We start from the raw sequence: 22,225 nt of genomic DNA, 5'->3' as shown, positions 1-22,225 counted from the left end.
AATATATTTATTGAAAGGGCTACAAACTGAAACAATCGATATTTATTTAATGTGAATTGACATCACTTTAAACTTTTTTCCATACTATATTCAAAATCTGTGGATGTGTCACCCGCTACTATCGATCCCCCTCAATACCCTTGTAAACACGCTTGATGGGGGGGAGCCATTTCGAACATTTTGTATGAAGTTTCCTTACTGTATGTATCTGTATATTGTGACGACAGTAGAGATCCGTCGCTTATCTGATTCCATCTCTCGAGGGGCTTATTTTGAGTATATCTAAAACTAACATTATCGCATCGTTCAATCTGTCGCCGATTTGTAATATAAAACTGCTGGATAGACGGTATATTTTAATTAAGACCTGCGATAAAATCGTGATTATTTTCGTAACGGGACACGGACGGGATATATGAAGTAATGAATACTAAATGCTCAAACGAACAGAAATTTCCGAGTTTATTTGGTTAAAGGAGGCCGCGATCAATGCGGCGGTCTCGTGTGACGAATAAATGCAGTCCATGCAACGGCGGTACAATCGAGCGGCAATCGGTAAGTTAAAGGAAATTCCGAACAACAGCTTTTTGAGACTATGCACCATTCAAATTAGCTTAATGCGTCGAGCACAAAGAGTTGTGATAAGCGACGCGACGGGAAACGTTCTGCTTTTGAATGTAATCGACTTTCGTACTGGCTGAAAGCGTACCGAATTAAAAGGATATTTCTTGTCAAATTATAAATGTTGTGCCCACAATTATACTAAAAACAATAAAATATGTAAAGGAAAGAAATAAATAATTTTGAATTTTTTGAAAAATGAATAAATAATCTATTCGATAGTCAACCCTAACATCAAAAGTTAGATCTTGAATTTTAAGTATTGTATTAAAACTGAAGTGATGATCAAATATTGAATAGCATGTGAATATTATTGAACACATTATGAACGTAATAACCAAACAGCACCTTTCCTTTCTTCACTCCCACTAAGCAAGTTAGCAGTTAGCACACATCTCACGAGCGTATTGTTAACTCCAATATTTGTCAATCTCAAGTTAGAATTTATAATTAGTGTGAACTAACAAGCAGGTAGATAAAGATAAACCGAACAGTCGGGTTCGTAACGAGAATAAATTTACTTCGCGCTAAGATAACAAACAGTGTGTTGTCGTAGTGCGAAGTCTGTTAATTCAATATCTTGATTAAGTAATTAACAGGCAACGTGACCTTTGCTAAAGAACCTTAGTTAAGCCACTAATTATAAACCATTTGACCGCCGCTGCTTGTTTTTGTTGATGTTTTATTTATGCGCAATCAGTGGGTACTGTTAGGTTTAGATGTGGTATTAGTTTTTATCAAGGTAATTTTTTTGTGATTTTTTATCAGATATATTTTAATCAAATGAGAAATATAGTTCAGACAAAGTAAATTGTATTGAATTGTGAGCATTTCGGTAATAATTATTAACATAGTTAAATAAAGTAATAATTTAAATGATATGTCATATGAAGTACATTTTTGGAAAACTTACATTGTAAAATGAAAACAAACATACGGAGAGAAAGCAAGTAGGAAAAGACGCCTGCATATGAGTAATAGATCATATTATACGAAGAAAGATTTTGTTTACTTAGGATTGTATAATCTGAAAGAATGATTTATTAACTGTTTTTGTGAATTAATTTTGTTTACATGCACCCTCGTGGTTTCTACGGTTCCGGTGCAGACTGTTGTCTTTGGGTGACAAATCTAAAATGGGCAACAGATGTCGGTATATGCAACCATTCGTCGTCTCACAACGCGCGCACTCGACCGTTGACAGATCCGACGTTTCAAATTTAGAACGGCCATGTTTTATTTTGATTCGAATGAATTATTGAGTGTCGAATTTATTACAACGTTTTGTCTGCGACTGTACAAATTAGTCTACGTCACTGTGGAATTATGAGTGTTGAATATTTTGTACTGTGATCTTTATTACTTACTCAAGAAATATAATTGATTACGTTCGTTTTTTACTTCAGTTAGTTAAGCCACATGATGGGCAGTAAGTACCAGGAGAACATAAATTAGTGGAAGTTAGAAACTCGTGAGACATGCGTTACGTACAACGGTCACCTACGGACCGCTTTCAAAAGCTTTGTTTATGCTCAGTGTGCATCGGCAGTGGTTTATGTAGAATTGTGGAACAAACGCCTGCGGTACTCCCCGACGACCGATGTTCTGTTGGAACAGGATAAATTTAGGTTTTATGCAGGAAAGTTAACTGCATCTAGGGGAAATTGTCGAGGTACGCAATTAGTCGGAATTATCCAGTTTGCTCGGTTTCATTTATCAAAGAAGCCACTCTAATGACTATTACAATAATTAAATACAGCCACTTTCTAAGTTATGACTCCAATGAAGAAAACTTTAGCCATAAATAACATTAACCTCGGAAAGCTATTATGATAATAATCGTCACAAAGGAATGCCTGACTCGCGAGCGAATGTTACTTTTAGTGGTTGTTAAAAATTATATTAACCAATAGGTATGAATAATAAAGACATTGATAATAATTTTTATACTTCTTTGAATATATTCCGAAGACAGCAAAGATCAAATTATAATATTTGATAGTCATATTTTTACTCCCAGCTATGTTGTAACTTGTACCTTAAAAATTGTGGTGTTCATCAAATCCATCCATTAGCTTATACGATTTTTTTATGTATAAAACGCAGACGAATAAGCAATTCGTCATTGTCAATCCGTTCGCTTGCTCAATTAAACATGAGCTCTTCGGCTTGAGAAAACTCGAAATCGATCTAAATTCATTATAAGAAGTCATTTTAATTTTGTGCACTTTATCTTATTCTTGGGGAATGATTAATTCAGTCTTGAGTGTTTTTGTTCCCTTCAACTTTAATTAAACGAGATTTATTTCTTTCCACGTAATTGTTTTACTTTTAGTCCCAATTTATTTATAAAATTTGGGACGGAGAAGAATTTCGTCGCGCTTACAGACCCTCGGCGTGAATTAAAAGTATGAGTCTTAAAAAAATCATAGAGCGATAAATGTCTATCAGGAAATAAAATGTATCATTTCTCGCTTTAAACTGCATCATCATTATTTTATTTCGAAACGTCTGCCAACATATGAGATGGAGGCGACATATTATTTTATTACCGTGAGAATATGCAGCATGACATCAAAACTCAATATCCCATACATTTCATATTTCCTAAAGTGTTCTGCGATGCGATTTTCAATCCCGAGTACGGTGAATACGATACCTTAATATAATTTATAGCTTTATTCTTGCTTTATCGGCTTTTGTTCCAGTTATAAGGCTACTAATGTTTTTATTTCCCTACGTAAAATGTGTCGGGATTTTATACATGTGTTATTGATTATTATTTGATTGTAAATATTAACAACACAAACCGTTTTCCTTAAAACTATTATATGAATGTATAGTGTGCTTAAAATTGACAATTACGCCAGCAAATTTAAAGTTAAAATAGGGATGGGTAGAAGTAAAGACAAGAATTATTATTAAATTTGCTAAAAGTGCTAAAACCAATGAGATATAGATATCAAAAAATTTAATATCTGAACTTCGTCCTTAATTGCAGATCTCAACTTCATTTTAAATCTACGATCCTGAATATTAATTGGAAAATACTTGGCCTTAATCTACGTTTAACCTATTATAAAATAGGTCAACCAAATGCAAATTTGATTTATTTGATTGAAGTTTATATAGTAGTACCTATAAGCATCTGCCAGTCAACATGATTCACAGCTTGAATATTTTTTACCTCGGTTATAAATTAACATTAAATTAATATTGAAATTAAACACAAACATTTATTGACTGCTTATTAAAAGTATGTAGGTACTTAAGCTGTACCTAGAACACTAATTTGAACGATTTATTCAAATAACTGGCTCACTTGGATTAAATTAAATTATTTCCCACCCCGGCATGGCCGTTTCAAATCGATGGTCGTTCTAGCAACCAAAGACGCGCGTCATCGAACTTTACCTACTTTAAAATGAGGATAAATTGCAAAACTTTGCTATTTTCGTCTCCTCACGGCAATTTACTGCTTTTTTACTTGGTTTCATTATAACAACTTTAATTGAAGACCGCGTCCGGTTCGTAAATTCAAACTTTTCGCATGCATTTAATCTGATTGTAGTTCCTTGTAATGGTTATTTAAATTGTTTTCTTGTTCGCTAAACGTTTCTGTAATTAAATGCAAGGAATCTTGCGAGTGCAGCTACGAATCTCGTGATTTAGGGGTGTTTCTTCGTGAAAAGTTGGATATATTGCCTTTTTGATAATTAATCACCTTTTCTTTAATTGAATTAAGGAATACCAATTACAGAATAAGAATAGAATTTTCCTGTCTATTGTCCTTTATTATTATTACCTGAAACAATGAAAGTTCTGTGATTGGCAATGAGTAGTAAGCAATTGTACGAAATGATGCCGATAAAAGTGCCAATAAAAATATATTGCGTAGAAATCGCTTTTCGCTTACGATTCAATAAACTGTATCACTGAAAATTGTCAAATGTATAATAATAATTATTATTTGGTAGCTATTTTCATATTAAATCCATACAAACCATTGAATTATGAATTTATTTTGAATGTTTTATATATTTGTTGTCTTCCTAACGGTGCTCATAATACCTTATCAATATATTTTTACTGAAAACGGTAAAAAATCCAATCCAGGTATAATCTTATTGCAGCATAAGAGCAAATCGATGTTTTTGCGTTTCATGGATAATTTTATATTTATAAAACAAAAGCAAAAACGGTTGTTAGGAAGAATATAATATAATGGATACAAAGTTTTTTGATAAACAATTTTTAAAATAAGTAAAGCGTGAACTCGTAAATAAGTTCTAACTAGATTTGAAATTAGTAACACTAGGTTTGTGGCGCGATAGTACTTGCGTACCTGTATTCAAGTTAAATAGATTGTTTTAATCATTATAATACGAAAATCAAGCTCAGCTCTATTTTTCCTTATAATCTATAAATAAACAAATCGACCCTTCAAATAGATTTTTTTCTTCCATTACACTCAATCGCAATTCGTAAACAAAGTTCCCAGCTAATTCGCTTGGGCCATAAACAAATAATTGTTTGACATACCATTAGACTACGGCTTGGGCAGTTGACAGCTTGGTCCTTTTGTACGAGTCCAGTCCGGTTGTACTATTATAACTATTGTGGGTTGAGTTCAACGCTCTTGAGTTATTTATTTATGAGGTCGATCAACATGCGTATCTATCGAGAATGGGCAGGGACAACATTTTTTACGAATTGTCAAAGGGAGTTTAAAATGGGGCGATGGGAATTCGTCATTGATGTTGACAAGAGCTTTTGTTTACACATTGTATGTATGGGTTTGGATCGCGTTGTTTTAAGTCTTAGATAAATAGCACAGATTGTGTAATTGTCTTTTGTAATACTGTTTTAATGTCTGAACTTAACACTTCATCAAAACAAATTCTATAATGAACATCGAAATATACCTAGTTTAAAATACAAGTACTTTACATAAATGACAATATATAACTTCATAAGATACGTTATACGTATTATAATATATATTTATTTGTATGCCTACTTCAATAAGTTTTATTTTATTAAGTACCAACTTTATCTATAATTACTACTGTGTAATAAATTACGATAATAATATAAATATCCAAAGTAATTCTCAGCGTACAATGACATTAAAATAAATACCAAGAAAAGAAGTAAGAATTAGGACTATTTATCTTTCGAAACTACGAACAAAATTTATAATTCAAATCATTGTTTACCTTTTTCTGGGAACATAGACAAAATAATATAATATTCCCAGAATTATTTGAATGTGTGGCGTTGACACTTGATACAAATAAACGTTAGCTATATAAGGTACTAGAGGTCCGACCCGGCTTTGCCCGTGGTACATATTTCGCAATAAAAGGTAGCCTATGTCCTTTCTCGGGTATCAAAATATCTCCATACCAAATTTTATGCAAATTGGTTCAGTAGTTTAGCCGTGATTGAGTAACAGACAGACAGACAGAGTTACTTTCGCATTTGTAATATTAAGTATGGATTATTCCTTACACTGTGTATTATTCCTTACACTGCGTAAGCTTCTTAATTTTGGAATTAATTTATTATAATTTTAATTCAAAATGGGGCGGATTGTGCATAGTTTATAAGCATTATTATTATCCCACAACAAGCGCTTGTCACAATATCTTTAATGGTCGACAAAGGGACTCGAGAGGAAGTAGTTCTATTGAGTTTTTATCTATCATCACTAGCTATCAATGTCTTTATTAATATACAAGTTGTTTATCACTCCTCAATGCTTCTTTCTATTGTCACAAGTTTTTATAACAATCTGATATCCAAAGCACAAAAGTTATTGTAGATCGATTTGCTAATTGTGTTTCATTCACTAATCGGAACAACGCCTCGGGATACACTGCGCTTGACATCTATAAAAACAAAAATAATCCAAAGATAAATTACCCAAAAGCACTGTTAAGTCACGAAATGCACTATTGGGACGTTAGCGAAATTGCAAACTCTATTAAGAGATCACGAAACTGAAACAGTCCGCCGTCAACCAATACGAAAGTTAAGAATAAATGGATAACGTTCCTGAATTAGAATAGAATGGACGAGTAGAAGGAGGACTGTAGTAATTGCGATTTGCGATACGTCATTTAATTGATGTTAATTACAACAGAATAGCACCGCTAAAATTGCAAGGGTTCTGTTATATGGACGCGACTACTTATTGACTTTGTAATATAATATATTTATCTGATATATTTGACTTTGTAATATTTATCTGATGAATTTGATAATTTACAACGTCATTGTGTTAGTGTAATTTAAATATGTTGTATAGAAAATTATTTGATTCATAATATAGGTTAATGTTTAGCCTTTTTTCTAGTTATAAAAATAGTTATTTGTATCTGTAGGAGTGGTTAGATTATTTTAAAAGATTTTTATTTATAAATAAGGGAATAATAACACTTCACAAAAAGAAAGATATACACCTACAGGTCTCATATTATATCGTTCTCGAAATACATACCTCTCTACGCAACCGTGTCCCTCAGAAAACAATAAACGTATTTCTCCTAGCTCATATAATATTTTATTAGTCAAATCGTTTGAAGCTCATTCAACTTGTAATTGTTTGAGAGAAAAACAATTCCCTGTAGGTCTATTCCGACAAGAGCTAAAGAACAAAGACATCTCGACAGCACCAATAAGAAGATTCCGCAAACTGACAAACTATACTTGGAGAGACACTATTTTGTGAACGGTTCCATCAAGTCATTCATGTTTCGATACAATTGATAGCTGTGAACTGAGATCTAGGCTGTTCAATTACAGTTAAATATTGATTTTTTTTTTGTAAAAAAAAATCAATGATATTTACTTTTTGGTCTATTCGTTAGATATAATTTTTTTTGAGACAATTTTACACTATCTAGAGCATGCCTATAGCAATAGGTAGGTTTCATTACACTGGTAAGATAAGTTTGGTTTTTTAATTTCTCCCTTGCTGCAATGATAGGTTGTAATGCAACAGCAAAAACCATTGGTGTACAGCGGAAATTATTTTAGATGAACATAAATAAATGCTATTTGACAAAAATATTATGATAACTGCATGTATAATTATTTACAACCACTACATCATATTGTAATGTATTTATTCCTACTTTAATAATAAAATATTTATAGAGTTTATTAAAAGACAATACAAAAAACGACGCAAAAAGTTGTAACAGCCGACAGCTATTAAATTACGCAAGCGATATATAAATGTAAAATATTTCTGTAAAACAACCCGTATAATATTTCTTCACCTGAATACTTTAAACGTTATTTAAGCTAGAAAAATACGCTAAAACTAGCGCTGAGTTTTAAGTGTCATCATGTTGAATATGAACACAATTTCCACCGTACTATTTCCCCGATGGGCTATTCTTCATTCATAATAGTGACATGACTATCACAATAGGACAAGTAGAAAAATTACCTCGTCACGTGAAACTACAGCTATTTATTTGCATTTTCTTGGCGTTCATTTTGTAGGAAAACGTGTAGAACTATGTTGTGTTATAAGATGAAGTTTTTTTGGTAACACGAAAATAAAAAGAAGATCTATTTCACGCAAAATACTAACAAAAAATTTCTTAGCCAATGTTAATAAAGTATTCACTCAGAAACATTGTTTATTTATTCCACCGACCGACGATCTGTGTAGCCGTGCTTTCTGTTTAGATCTCAATGAAAGAAGCGGGGGTGCATCACAGAGCGAAGTGACGCTACACCAGCACTTATTCATGCAAAAGTCGAATGGTTACTTGAATTCTTAGCTGAAGCACTTGTCGGTTTACGAGCGTAGAGCGATTTAATCCACTTAAAACGCAGAGCACAAACTCGGGACCGACAAAGCTCTCAGCCGCTCTCATTTAAAAATGGAAATAAACTTCGAGCCATCTTTGAGTCGACGCGCGACCGCTGGCTGAATTCTAAGTGCTGTTCCACTGGCTAGTTGCCGATTCCTTTTTGGCTTGATGGATCGCATCCTGCCCCGCGGACTCCTCCATTTGTACTCTTTGTTCTAACAATTCATTGAAGACGTTCCTCCTCTGCAGACGCGACGATTCTATTCGTAGAATGCGTATTACAATATGTAACGCACGCGCTGGCCGCGGTTTTCAAATTCTCCGAGACTAATTTTGATTTACACATACTTAGATTTAAGCTTTAAATTAATTGCCAAATATTCGAATCAATCTGAAATACGAGTTCACAAATATTTTAAACGGAAACAGATGTATCCAGAAGTCTGAATAGACTAATCGAAAAACGTTATTTGAATGCGGAATACCATTATGGAAAATGTTCATATATTTAAAACTTAAATCCCCGTATTTGAGAGACCTTTCGCGGTATTTGCAATGTTTATTTAAGCGAGGAATTACTTGCCCGAGGAGCATGTCTTTGGTCCAAGTCTTAATGAAAGAGTTCGTTTGCCAGCAAGAATATTTCGTTTTTGTTTATTTTGTTGCTTGATGGCCTTCGCGAGTTACGACATCGGTTGTCTCGCGTTATTAACTTTCATCCTTAAGGATAACAGCGTTTTGTAAACGATTTCTGGTGTAAAAGGTTCGTTCAGAACAATTTAATGCCAGATGATACAATGAAAACTAAATTTTAGATACTCCAACTTTAATTCAAATTGAAATCATATTGATCTTCACTTTATATATCTGAATTGGTACGTCTTCCATTTACAGATTGGTGCCTAGACAACATGTCATGTTTGTACTATGCAATTACTTAGTTAAGATATTGTATATTCTAACTCTACGCTAGTATTTATACGAACAGAAACCACTAGTGTTCCATGTTCCATACCATCTATGTTTTGACAGCTATTGGTAGTTCACGGAATATCGATTACTTCGTTCAAACGTTAATTGCACATGAACTAAAATACACTTACACACGTAGACTAAATGTCACTATTCTTAAAGTTTTAACAAAATAATAAAAACATGCAAGACGCAATTATTTTCCACAAAGATCTTTAACTTGATTTATCTATATTGTTTTATATTATTGACGAGGATAATAGTATTACGAATAGTAGGAGTATAGCTGTCAAAATGATAAATGAATAACTGCAAGCTACGGCTTATTTTAGATCCCCTTTTTATTATTCAATACAAAACGCGGTCCGAAAAAAGTTCAGTTCAACATAACGTAAATCCCTCCCAGTGATTTCTCTAACAATTCAAATTAGTGAAACTACGTAGTTAACTGAAATTTTGCAAAAGGTTACATGATTAATTTACGATCCCTTTCCATAACCTGCTCGTTTTAATTGCCTCCTTACTTTTTCGTCCAGCGGAAATTGCGTGGAAGGGATCCAGGCAAATAGGCCCTAGGTGCCGCATAATTACTATTTTTTATTTTATTCCAGATCCATTGTATTATTTCCTTCCCTCAAATTAAATTAGTTCTGATGAAATTTTGCTGTGATGTTAGCTTCATAAAATATGTCTTTTGTCGGGCGGATTTTTGTATTATAAAATCTTTACGTTTCTCGTTAGGTAATGAATTGTATTGTTCTCGAATAGAATATTACAAAAATCGTCGTTACCCTGTATTGTGTACCTATATAAATATTCTAATTGTTATTTCATTTGCCAACAGGACGGCGACCGGGGCTACCTAGAAGGGCTCGCATCAAGATACGCTGATCTCTTCTCCACGCACTACGGGGATGTGCTGGACCACCTGGAGGAGCTTCGAAGGCACGAGTGGGAGGAGATGTCCCCACGGATGCGCGTGATCGGCGGCCCGGGGACCCCGCAGACCCCACCGTCCGCCAGCCCGGGGTCCTTGGCGCTGAACAACTTGACCACGTCACACTCACAGCCTATTTATGTTCCCGGAAAATATTCTGTAAGTTAATATATTCGTGATTTTTTTATGCTAACGGGCTTGCTGATAAAGACTGAATTATTTACTTACCGTTTTCGTTTTAACTGACAGATAATTATTATAGTAGACATACCTATTAGAATTTTAATCAAATTATGTTGCGCCATATCAAGCAAAAAAAATAAATAAAGCTATAATCTACGTAATGCCTGAAGAATTATTAATATAATTTTACGTTCTCCGAAATATCCTCTAACATCTGTTATAATAGAATTTATATACTGTAACATTTATATTCCGAAACAAAATCTAATTAAAAGTTTGGTTTATATTTGGTTAAATTAAAACCACAAAGAGGAATGGCAAGTTTTACGTTACTTGTACCATTAAATAATACGAGAGTACCTATTTAATAAGGTTATCTCAAGGTTTTGTTTTATTCCTTGGATATCGTACATTTTATTGATATTTTTAATATGTGCTTAGGTATACCTATCGCATTTAACGCAAGAATTTATTAACGTCCAAATTTGAGAAATTTGTTTGGGTAGTTGTGTATAGATATTTAGAAGTTTTCAATTTATATAAATCTACGAATTACACATAAATATGTGTAATTCGTAGATTAGTAGACCAAATGCGTAGTTTCAAAAATGCAATTTGCAATATTGATCAATTAACATCTTAATATAGTTATAAGAAATACTTGGTTTATATTATTATTTATTATCAGTGACTAATTGCCTCCGCCAATTACCCGTATCGCAAAATTGTTATAGTGACGAAGGAAGTGCTATCTTAGCAATAAATTGGATGTGAAATAGTGGCTTATTGATAAGGAATGTTACTATTTGTCATTCCACGCCTATCATACTCGCTATATTTATAGCATAGATATGCTTTTTATGTCGTACCTACGATCTACATATTATTTTAATTAAAATTAACCATTAAATTTACTTTAAAATCGTTATTTGATATGAAATGCCAAAACAACGCCAAATAAGCAGGCATATTTGGATTTGGAGCATAATTAAATGAATAGCATGTTCATCATAACGTCACATATTTCATTATTTGATAAAAAAATGTAGAGTTATTATACATTTCTCCACCTCATGTTTCAAATTTTGCGCAATACTAAGAATAATAACAATTATAATTTGCAGAACAAAAGATTTATCATATTTCCAATAATACGCATAACGTGAAGAAAACAAAGCATTATAAGTTGTATATCATATTATATTTTCTGAGATTTTGTGAACTTTTAAGAAGTTCAAGAATCTGTTATAATTGACTCTGATCATAATATGATAATTGAATCTGATATATTCTGACTTATATTTTCTACTGTCTGAAAATAAATTCCAAAAGCAAAGCATGCAACTACAATTTTCGCTATTATTATTATACTTATGTTGTAAAGTGTAATTATTAATATGTTCAAGTACCAAGAACATAGGTGCTATCTATACATTTATGATTTTCGTAACAATAATATGAAAAGTCTTTCCAGCCTTCAAGCTGTTTGACGGATAAGGAAGAAGATGAAATTTACGGTTTCGGCTATGGTGTGTTTGGGAAGCAAATGTTGCAGCGGCAGCAGCAGCAGAAACTTCTCTTGGCGCAGCCCACGCAACCCCTGATGCACAATCAGCAACATAATTATCAGAGGTAAGAATTTTCTAGAATAATTTACATTTTTCTAGAATAATATAACTATATACCTCTGTAGGTATTTTTACCTGTGTAAAACACCTCTGAAGCTGCGGAGATACCGTCAATCCATAAAACGACGTACCTATACGATTAGATTTTCTAAGTAGGCAAAGAACATAAATATATACATATATCTGACTAAATATCACGTTACAAAAATCATTTATCCATACTAACTATAGAAAGCTTACTTCGCAGGAAAAACTAGAAATACCTACCTTATTTTTGCCAGACAGTTCTAACGTACGTGGAACATCACTTAAATCGGTATAATAATCATGAGATAATTATAGCTGCATAATAAATCGAATTCAGTTAGCTAATGCCCAGTATAAAGCGAGGGCAAAATTTAACTGTTAACGTCAACGTAGCGAAGCGAAATGTACCGGCATTTAATAAAAATGTTAGAATAGAGTCGATTTATGAAGCTCATGAATTTTATTCTCCACCAATACACAATGTATTGCCTCCATTCAAATTCTAAACTAACGCAGTATCGGAATATATTACAAAAATACTGGTTTTTAAAACAAAACTATTTAGGGCGCTCAAAAGCTCTTAACCATGTTACACAGTTACAGTATTATTATTACTTCAAACATTATCAATATTACTCCTCCTACACATATACATCCTCTTAAATATTTTCTATTCCTTTATATAAACAGATATAGTTTTATTCGCAATCCAGAACTTAATCATAAGTTATTTCAACTATTACTTATAAAATACAATTTTACGTGAATGTCGAAATGATTATCTAAATTGAAATCCGACGTTCGATTGGCAACAAAATTCGGTCAAATAGTTTAAGCATTTAAATTCATTTAAAGAATTTCCTTTCTATTTTTCCGCTATTTGTGTTTGCTGGTGACCTATTTTACTGTTACATTTTCTTTTCCTGAAATATACTGAAGCTAGATATAATATTCCTAGATGTTTGATTGTATAAATGCAGCGACTGCAGCATTTCACTGATTTTTTGTATTGAATATTCCAATCCGTTGAAACAAGCGTGTGCATTGATTTTCTACTTTTTTGTAGGACACGAATAAGTAACGTGGCTTTTGAAATTTTATTATGATAATGTAACATTTCTTTTGATTTGTAATATCATCGTCCTACGTCACAAAGGTACAAAAAATTATTATATATTTTTAGATACGCTTTTCCGGGCTAAACCGTGGGAGGAAGGTAATAAAGCTGGTTAGCTAAATATGTATATGCGGATTGTATCTTTATTTCTAACATAACATTACATTACAAACTAGCTTCCGCCCGCGACTCCGTCCGCGCGGAAAAATTAAGAAAAATTAAGATTTATTTTTTTTCTACGTATTTTTCCGGGATAAAAAGTATCCCTTTTTTATGCCCAGGATAATAAGGTATAATTATACCAAGTTTCATCGAAATCGAACCGTTAGTTTTTACGTGATGCCTTCACATACAGACAGACAGACAGACAGACAAAAAATTTTTTAATCACATATTTGGGTTTGGTATCGATCCAGTAACACCCCCTGCTATTTATTTTTTCAATATTTTCAATGTACAGAATTGACCCTTCTACAGATTTATTATATGTATAGATAGATGTCACAATTTTGTGATTTTAATTATTTAACTAAAGTTCGTTAATTGACCTTCTCCAGTTGTTATAATAATGATAGCTTATCTTACAATTTTATGAAAAAGGATCTGAACTACTCTTACATTTTCATAAAAGCTTTTACAAGCATTTGTACTCAATCGTCCAAGTTTAAATGGAAGCGAAATACCAACTATCTATATGACTATAATAAGGGTTCGCAAACGAATGTATAACTGTTTCATTCCAATGTAAAATAAATTTAAATTAACGAACCAAGATATGTCAGCTCCTACGGATTTATAATAGAGGTTTTACTGTAATTATTTCAACTAAATCTAAGGATTTGTGCTCCCGAAGGTACAGAGATAAAATCAATTACAGAGTTACGGATGCCGTTTTATCTTGATGATAATTAATTTTATCGTCAATACAGGTCTCATTTTAGGAACTATATATTTAAGTTATCGATTTATTTAATTGAGAATCAATTTATGAAGTTAATTAGATATACCTAGGCGAAACTGTAGTCCCTATAGGTATAATCTGTATATACCTGATAATCTCTATTGTTTTGTGATGTGTCGGATTTTTGTAGTGACAAATTTTATGAAACATATAAATAAGAATTTAAAAAATACAATTCAAAATAAGCCTCACTGGTCATTTACAAATATAACCATATTATTATCTCGAGCAATATGCTATTGTCATATGGTTACCGTGCATTGGCCTAATTTGTATAAAATATCGTATAATTTATGTAAATTTCAGTTTGTTATGATGAACTAATTAAACTAATTGATAGATATTACTATTTGTATCTTCTATATTAGCATATCAACATTGTAATAATTTGAACCAAAATCTGTTAATTGGTAACTTATTGCAATAATCGTATTAGCATAACTTCAACTAATAAATTATATTACCTAATGATATTATACTTCATGCTTGGTTACAATATGAAATAATGGGTGGGTAGAAAACACGTGTTTATAAACAAATTGTATTGATAAATTTGAATATAAAACGATTGTAGCTGTTTCAGACATAAATTAGAAGTAAAAAAGGTTGTGACAACACAATTTTTGTTCCTACATTATGCAAAGTTATAATTAAAAATCATATAACAACCTTAACTGATGCTATAAATTTTGAGTGGGTGTAAACTGGTATACCGCGTGATATAAAGTCTCTGAGGGGACTTCATCTTTATAATATTTTCTTGGAATATCTGATAGTGTATGACACTCCATAAAAGATCTTGAGTACATGACAAATATCTGTAGTGTGTTTATATTGCATAACTGATTTTATAATCACACTGTTCTATGCTCTTTTGTACTAAAGCTGTGTACACAAGACAACATTACTTAACCCACTTTTTATGAGCTTTCTAGTGGTGATTATATTAATCTGTAATCTACTTTTACTTTTTTTTAGTGTTTTTTTTATTTTTATTTTTCTATTATTAGGCAATCGAAATGTCCATGTACATTTAGAAGTCTCGATACAGTTAATACGATTGTCTTGCTCGTGTATTTATTACTATCTTCAAGCATGAAATAGATAAAACATCAACAAAATGAACAATACCGAACTACGGAACGGAAAATTCGTTTTAAATGTTTAATTTACCAAGAGAAACAAAGTGGAAAGTGTAAGCCTCAGTATATAAAGATGAATTACCAAGAAGAGACAATCCATTTGAAGTCGTTTTATTTTACTATCCCATTCAAATCCACATCCCATGTGAGACATCCGCAATTAATTGTGGTGGGTGGTTTCGGTGGGCGCTTGCTTCCCTTACTAACTGTATTTCTCCTCCAATGATACCAATAAATATATTATTTACAACTTGTAGTATACTCATATAGTGCTTTGTCATATTTAAAGGAAATCAGTATTCGTCCAGATACGATATAGAAAAAAGACTCAAGTGATATGAGTATCCTTTCGATTGTCATTTGAAACATGATGATGTATTTTAAATATACCTACCCCTATCACACTAAATTTTATCTTTCCATGGTGGTAACATCGTCCTGCGTGTGTGACACGTACAGAAACATGCTCGACTACTAATATAGTTCTAGGCTTTATTATAAAATTACTAGAAATATATGCTAAAGTGCCTTCAAAAGTGGGAAACCACATCCTGTAATAGGTTAATTTAATTGAAGGTGATAATAACGTGTACAAGATTGTCATACGGTTGAATTATAATGCTTTCTCCGCAAACTATTTTAATGCAAGTTTCCTCTATTAGTTAAATCAGTCATTTAGATCGAGCCATACAAGTTGTAGACGCAAATATTAAGTTCGACGTATCTCAGTTAGTCAATTAACACTAGTCGTGGAGGGAATACACTAACAAGCTGTGTGATTACAGCCAGCGAAGATACGGGACCTTAGATTCACGGTATGTAAAGTGACGAACATACTGGGAACTGTTATATCCCTATATGCTAAGAATAGTCTAGAAAGAATAGGTGTTTGAATAAGTGTCGGGATTATATAATCTGTTATTGTAAACACTTATAAATGAGCATGTCTCGAGACTAAATAATATTTTTGTATTTAACTGTATGTTTAATATTATCTATTAACATAAACTAAGGCCATGCATTCAATTATACTTAATGATTATTCTTTTATAATGCAATTAAAGGAAAGCGTCCGCGTAACTTTTCCGGGTTGATCCTTTTTTCTGAGCGACTCCGATCCAAATAGATATCTGATAAGCTTTCAAAAGTATTTCCAATTCTGAAAGGGTTATCCTTTATTAAAATAGCAAAAAGGATGACTGAAGAAAATTCCATGCGAATCATTGTTTTTCCAAAAGAAAATTGAACATTTTCCAAATGAAACATTGTTATTAGGAGTATCCCGAACATGAAAATTAGTTCTCTGAGCATAATCTTAGTTCTTTAATCTTAATATTTGTAACAAATGTATGAGTTAGTGTGAAACCGCCTTTAGTTCAGTGGATTTATTTAAGTGCCTGCATAAATGCGCAATGCTTCGTTCCGTTCATGTTATCTGTTGTGTTTAGCGATGGAGGTTTAAATTGGGACCGGTTATAGTCGGTTGTTTTAAAAGCAATTAACCGACCCAACCGTTAAAAGTGGTTAACGCTTCAGCCCAACAATCGACTGATGAATTCAAAAATGTCGCTGTAAATTCTGTTATTTAAACACTAAAATAATTGCGAATGTTTGAAATGACGCCGCGGTAATGTACAATGGTGTTGATAGTTTGCGGGTTCTGGTTGTTATGAGAGTTATTTGTTAAATACTCCTTTAATATTTTTATAATTATTTTACGAACCCTCAAAAATGGGAAATATTTTAAGTGCTACACTTAAAGACAAATATTTATTCAGTCTTGGAATTCGATCTTATTTTTTCTTTGTTTGACGGAAATTGAGGTATCACAATGGATATGAATATTTTATTTTAATTGTAACCTTCCAAGTACCTATATAGTATTCAACAATAACTGCATATAACTTTTTAATTTTGTAGCCTAACAGCCGCCGAGTCTAGAAGCCTGATCGATCATCCACCCCTTTCATTGTAGAAACAACACCTCCATCATTCACTACAGTTGCATGTATAACGAGAGCTATACACATTAATAAAGTCACGTATTAACTAAAATACTAATATTTTCTTATAATTTATGCAGTCTCCGACTCAGCTTAAGATAAGTCGCAATTGAAGCTCATATTATATTCTAGATAATAATAACACACGCTTATTAGCACCTCGTCTCTCATCTTATATACTTGAAGATTGCATGCAGTCGCTTTGTAGCTTATCAATCTAGTAGGATTTATCCTGCGTAGTGTAGAAATAAATTAAATTAATAAATCTCCTCCATTCTATTGAAATTAATTTGCAGGAATATTATCGTGAAATAGACTAGTATTTCAACTTTTTTGTGATATCGGATGCTGTAGTTTTATCGTATGATTCATTGGAATAATGGAGAATCCACTTTTAAGATTGTTTTAATGTATGTAAATTAAAAATAACATATAACACTAAGGGTGCACTCACACACATCAGTCACCGTCACGGCACGTCACCGGACAGGATTAAAAAAAAATATGTATCAATAGTTCTAGTATGACTCTGTTCCCACACGACAGTCGCCGGCACGAAATCTATCAGTGACGTCACCGGTCAGGCACGTCAAATAATCTTTCCATACATGTATCATACTTTTATCCCCACTCACCCGGTGCCGTCACGTCTCAGTTCAGTCAGCGTCGTGCTACCGTCAATAATTGCTACATGTTCTCTAGCGTGACACACGTCTAATCACTGATAGACCGGGAGATACTGACACAAAATTTCGAGTCATTTGTAACAGGATGGCGGTTCTACAGGGTTCTTAGTACGCAATGACAAAAAGAAAAATGATAGTGTGAACGCTGGTACCGGCGGCTTAGTCGCGTGGGCGTTAGTCGAACTCGTCGGAAAATAGCGAAAGTCAAACGATTTGTAACAGTATGGCACTTATTTTTCCTGGAAGTTTGAGGATCAAAGAATATAAATACAAAATTTCAAAGATCTAGGTGTTGGAAATCTTCACTTATATAAATTAATACTAAATTAATTTTTCAAGTATGACAGCACTTTTTCCCCCTACTAGAAGTATGGCAAATATAATAATGGTCACATTTTATCAAATACTCTCCAAAAATCCAAATGCAATACTGGTACAAAAAGTTTGGCGAAATAATTTTTTTTTGCAGATTTTCGGCGGTATGGCGACCATTTGGAATCGTCCGAAAAGTATGGCATAGCGATTTTCGTAAATGGCTGCACGACGATGGTTACCTGTGCAAAAGTTAGCCTGGTACAAATGGTTGAATAATTGTTTTATTTAAATCAACATATTCGCGTCGGTATGGCGGGCTGTAAGTCACACCGGAAAAGTATGGCATGACACTACCGCCTACTTCTTTTTTATGGGCTATCGGTAAATACTAAAATTTTTGTGTTACAAATCGTTTGACTTTCGCTATTTTTTCCGAACGCCCACGCGACTAAACCACCGATACCAGCGATCACACCATCATTTTTCTTTTTATCATTGCGTACTAAGACCCCTGTAGAACCGCCATCCTGTTACAAATGACTCGAAATTTTGTGTCAGTATCTCCCGGTCTATGACTAACCTGATGTATGTGTTCAATGATTCAGTCAAACCGGCGACGTGACTGACGGACAACATGACGGTGACTGGTGTTTGTGGATACGTACACAAACCGTCACCGATCAGTCATCGGTGACTTGACGGTGACTGATGTGTGTGAGTGCACCCTTAGTGTGATCCCGTACTTACATATCCAACGAAAGAATTTCTGAAATGGGTCCAGAAGTTCCTGAGAATAACGCTATCAAAAAACCGAATTCTTCAGTTTTAATCTTTAACAAGAAAGTATAGATTCGTGATACTGATACACCTTACATCAGGCTTATCTTATAGCCAAGAATAGTTCGATCCATAGCATGCCACCCAGTGCGTGTGGTAGCTGTAACATAGCCCCATAATATTATATTATAGCCATTATTCTATAGACATGATTCTCAATCTCGTTTTATGTTGCTTTACCCTACATTTTAATACCAGACAATATACAGTTTATGTATGTTACAGCTTTTTATTATCTTGAGTAGTAAATTTTTATTTTCTCATCATCACTGTTACTTAGAAGCGGTCATAAAATGTTTTATCCCTAAATTATTGAAAAAAGATTAATTAATGAAATTTGAATTCGTATTTTCATTATATCCTTTATATAAAATGTATCTCTGACAATTATTATATCCTTAAAATGTTATTCACGAGGGACCTTATTTTCTGACAAAGTAACCACAAATGTTTTCATATCACTTGACAAACGTTGAACAACTTTATCAAAAAGTTTGATATTTAAGAAGACAAATCTAGTCTCTGAATTTGAAATTACGTTTAATCTCAAGAATACCAAGAGAGCTACTCAAACAGAAAGTTTTCTTAAGTCTGACTCGCAAATCTGAACGTATCTCACTAAGCGATTTTAATATTATTGCCGTTGTCTCCGTCTTATTTTTGTTATTTTGCTTATTCACAAATACGCTTTTATTTTCGTTTTCAAATTTTGTATTCTTCGGGTATAAATTTGATGTTTATTTATAATTTTTATGCTGACCATGCGTAAACAGCTTTACCTAGTGATGCTTGAATAGTAATTAGAAATTGCAGATTAATAATGTATAGGTAACTATTTTTTTGACAGAATTCAATTCAAGCTTTGCTGCTATGATTATTTTAAGATAAGCAGATTGACATAATATTTTTCCATTTGCAAATGTTAAATTTGAGAAAGGCAATGAATATAATATTGACACCGGGATAGTTTTGACTTTTGAGCCTTATAATAGGAATCAAACAAAGAAATAAGTTATTGACTTATAAAGTTTATTTTTTTTTTATTTAATTAAGAACGTCCTTTTTCGCTTGCCTTCCTATATGTTTATTGAATTTTTTTGTGTTTTATAATCTCATACATAAATAAATTAAGGCTAGAACCCTTCAATGTCTTTCACCTCCAAAGCATACGCATGATTGCTCCCGTTAATTTATATTCGGCCAACTAAATTGGTCCCAAAATCAATATTCATTGCATCGTTGCATGCTCCGATACGACTTGTGTTGATTTATGGCCCATTGTGGAATATAGTTTGATCCGAATACATTGTTTAATACTTTAATACCACAAGCTATATATAGGTTTATTGCGTGCCCAAGGTAAACTGTAACTGGGTGGGATTTTTCATAATGCTTATCTTTTTTGTTCAGTGGCTATATTTACGTTCCCTGATAGTTTTATCTATTGATTGCTTTTATTAAATGCGGCTTTTCTATATCGTTTATAGAGTTTTAATTAAATATTTATATCATGAATAGGCATATTTTAAGCTGGCGTATTGTATATTCTTAAAAGGCGTGAAAATTTTAATAGGGCCTTCTTTGTAAAACAGCTCGTCGTAGTAAGTACGACAGGTGCGTAATAATTACGTCCCCATACACATATCATATAAACTCCCGCGAAATTTAATAACCCCGCTTTACAAATTTACGCACTCATTACCGGCACTCATTCTACCCACAAACGTCATTAGTGGGATATTGTTAATAACTCAATATACCGAAATTTAATTTTTGGAGCTGCATTTTTTCATAGCCAGCAGGCGTCATTATTTAATTACGAATGAGTTTTTATTTTTTATGTGAAACTCATATTTCGCGGCGTGGGTATAAATAAACTGAATATATTATTTTATTCGTTTCAGATAAATATTGTTTGATATGTCTGAAAGTTCAAATGTCATGAGCCACAAAAGTTCATATATAATTTGGTTTGATTACTTGGTACCTGTAAATAAAAGAAATGCATGTTTGATTACTTCATGAATTCTTTAATCTTATGATTTTCTTAATTAATCTTATAAGCTGTGATAATGTTTTTTAATGGTAGGTACTGTCGAATGTTTTTTGATTGGATTTGTCTTGTTTGGAAAAAATCGCGTATTTTAACTTTAATTTTTTTAACTATATAAAAAGGGAGGATAATGTAGATATTTCAATTAATTTTTATGTGTTATGATGTGAAAAAAGAAATGCATATTCTTTGTTGCTGTGGACATTTTCATAACAGTCTAAAATTTTACTGGAATATTTTTATCTATACAAGCACATATGACATAGTAAATTTTTATAAGCCGTTTAATACTATGTGAATCGATTTCAGACAAATTTAATAGGGGTTTTAAATAAACGATATACGAAAACTCGTTCTGTGTTGGTAAACCACATACGTCGAGTACCTATGTGACTGTAACGTGTGTATAGAATTGTTTTAGCGTCGATTCACAACGTTCATTTGTGGACTTTTTCTGAATATAAACGCTAAAGGTAGCTTACATTTTACAACATATGAAATTGATGTAATTTTAATGATTTTTATGACAATTATCGTAACAAGTTTAAACAAAAATTGTTAATGATCACTGAACTATAGATATTAATCTTGTCTGAATTTATATTATGTTTAAAATGGCTGCTACAACGATTGTAGACTTGTCAAGAATAGCATTAAATAATTAGCATAAAACTGTGTTTAAACGATTTCCTTAACTACGGTTTAATGCCCAGGCTACAAAGTTACTAAAGTATTAAAATCTCCTTAGCTTTTTAATTTTATAAAAGCGTAGACAATAGTTTGAACAAGTTAACTTTTTGTTGCAGTTGTCTGAGTCCGCGATCTGCATACTTTTATGAATTCCCTCCCAGCGGTAAGTATTTCAATATTTTTATACTACCTATCTCCACGTTTTTATACAATTCTTA

At 32.5% G+C, this 22,225-nt stretch overlaps 1 protein-coding gene across 6 annotated transcripts in view; it reads left to right on the top strand.

The window, feature by feature from the left end:
* LOC149905179 (uncharacterized) overlaps positions 1-22,225 on the top strand; it is a 123,671-nt gene that overhangs the window by 84,855 nt on the left and 16,591 nt on the right. For 5 of the 6 annotated variants that reach the window (XM_090106024.1, XM_090106023.1, XM_090106025.1 and 2 more), the window contains exons 2-4: positions 10,273-10,524; positions 12,014-12,180; positions 22,124-22,170. In XM_090106024.1, the coding sequence (XP_089962150.1) occupies positions 10,273-10,524; positions 12,014-12,180; positions 22,124-22,170 (466 nt within the window). The remainder of the gene's footprint in view (positions 1-10,272; positions 10,525-12,013; positions 12,181-22,123; positions 22,171-22,225) is intronic. The other variant, XM_090106020.1, reaches the window with a different exon arrangement.

Source organism: Colias eurytheme, chromosome 10 (assembly GCF_061535395.1).
Source record: "Colias eurytheme isolate Ceu_HAF_F1 chromosome 10, ilColEury1 Martin Lab GWU primary, whole genome shotgun sequence".
NCBI lineage: Eukaryota > Metazoa > Arthropoda > Insecta > Lepidoptera > Pieridae > Colias > Colias eurytheme.
The sequence above is the reverse complement of the archived record's forward strand: the minus strand, read 5'-3'. Positions and strand labels throughout refer to the sequence as shown.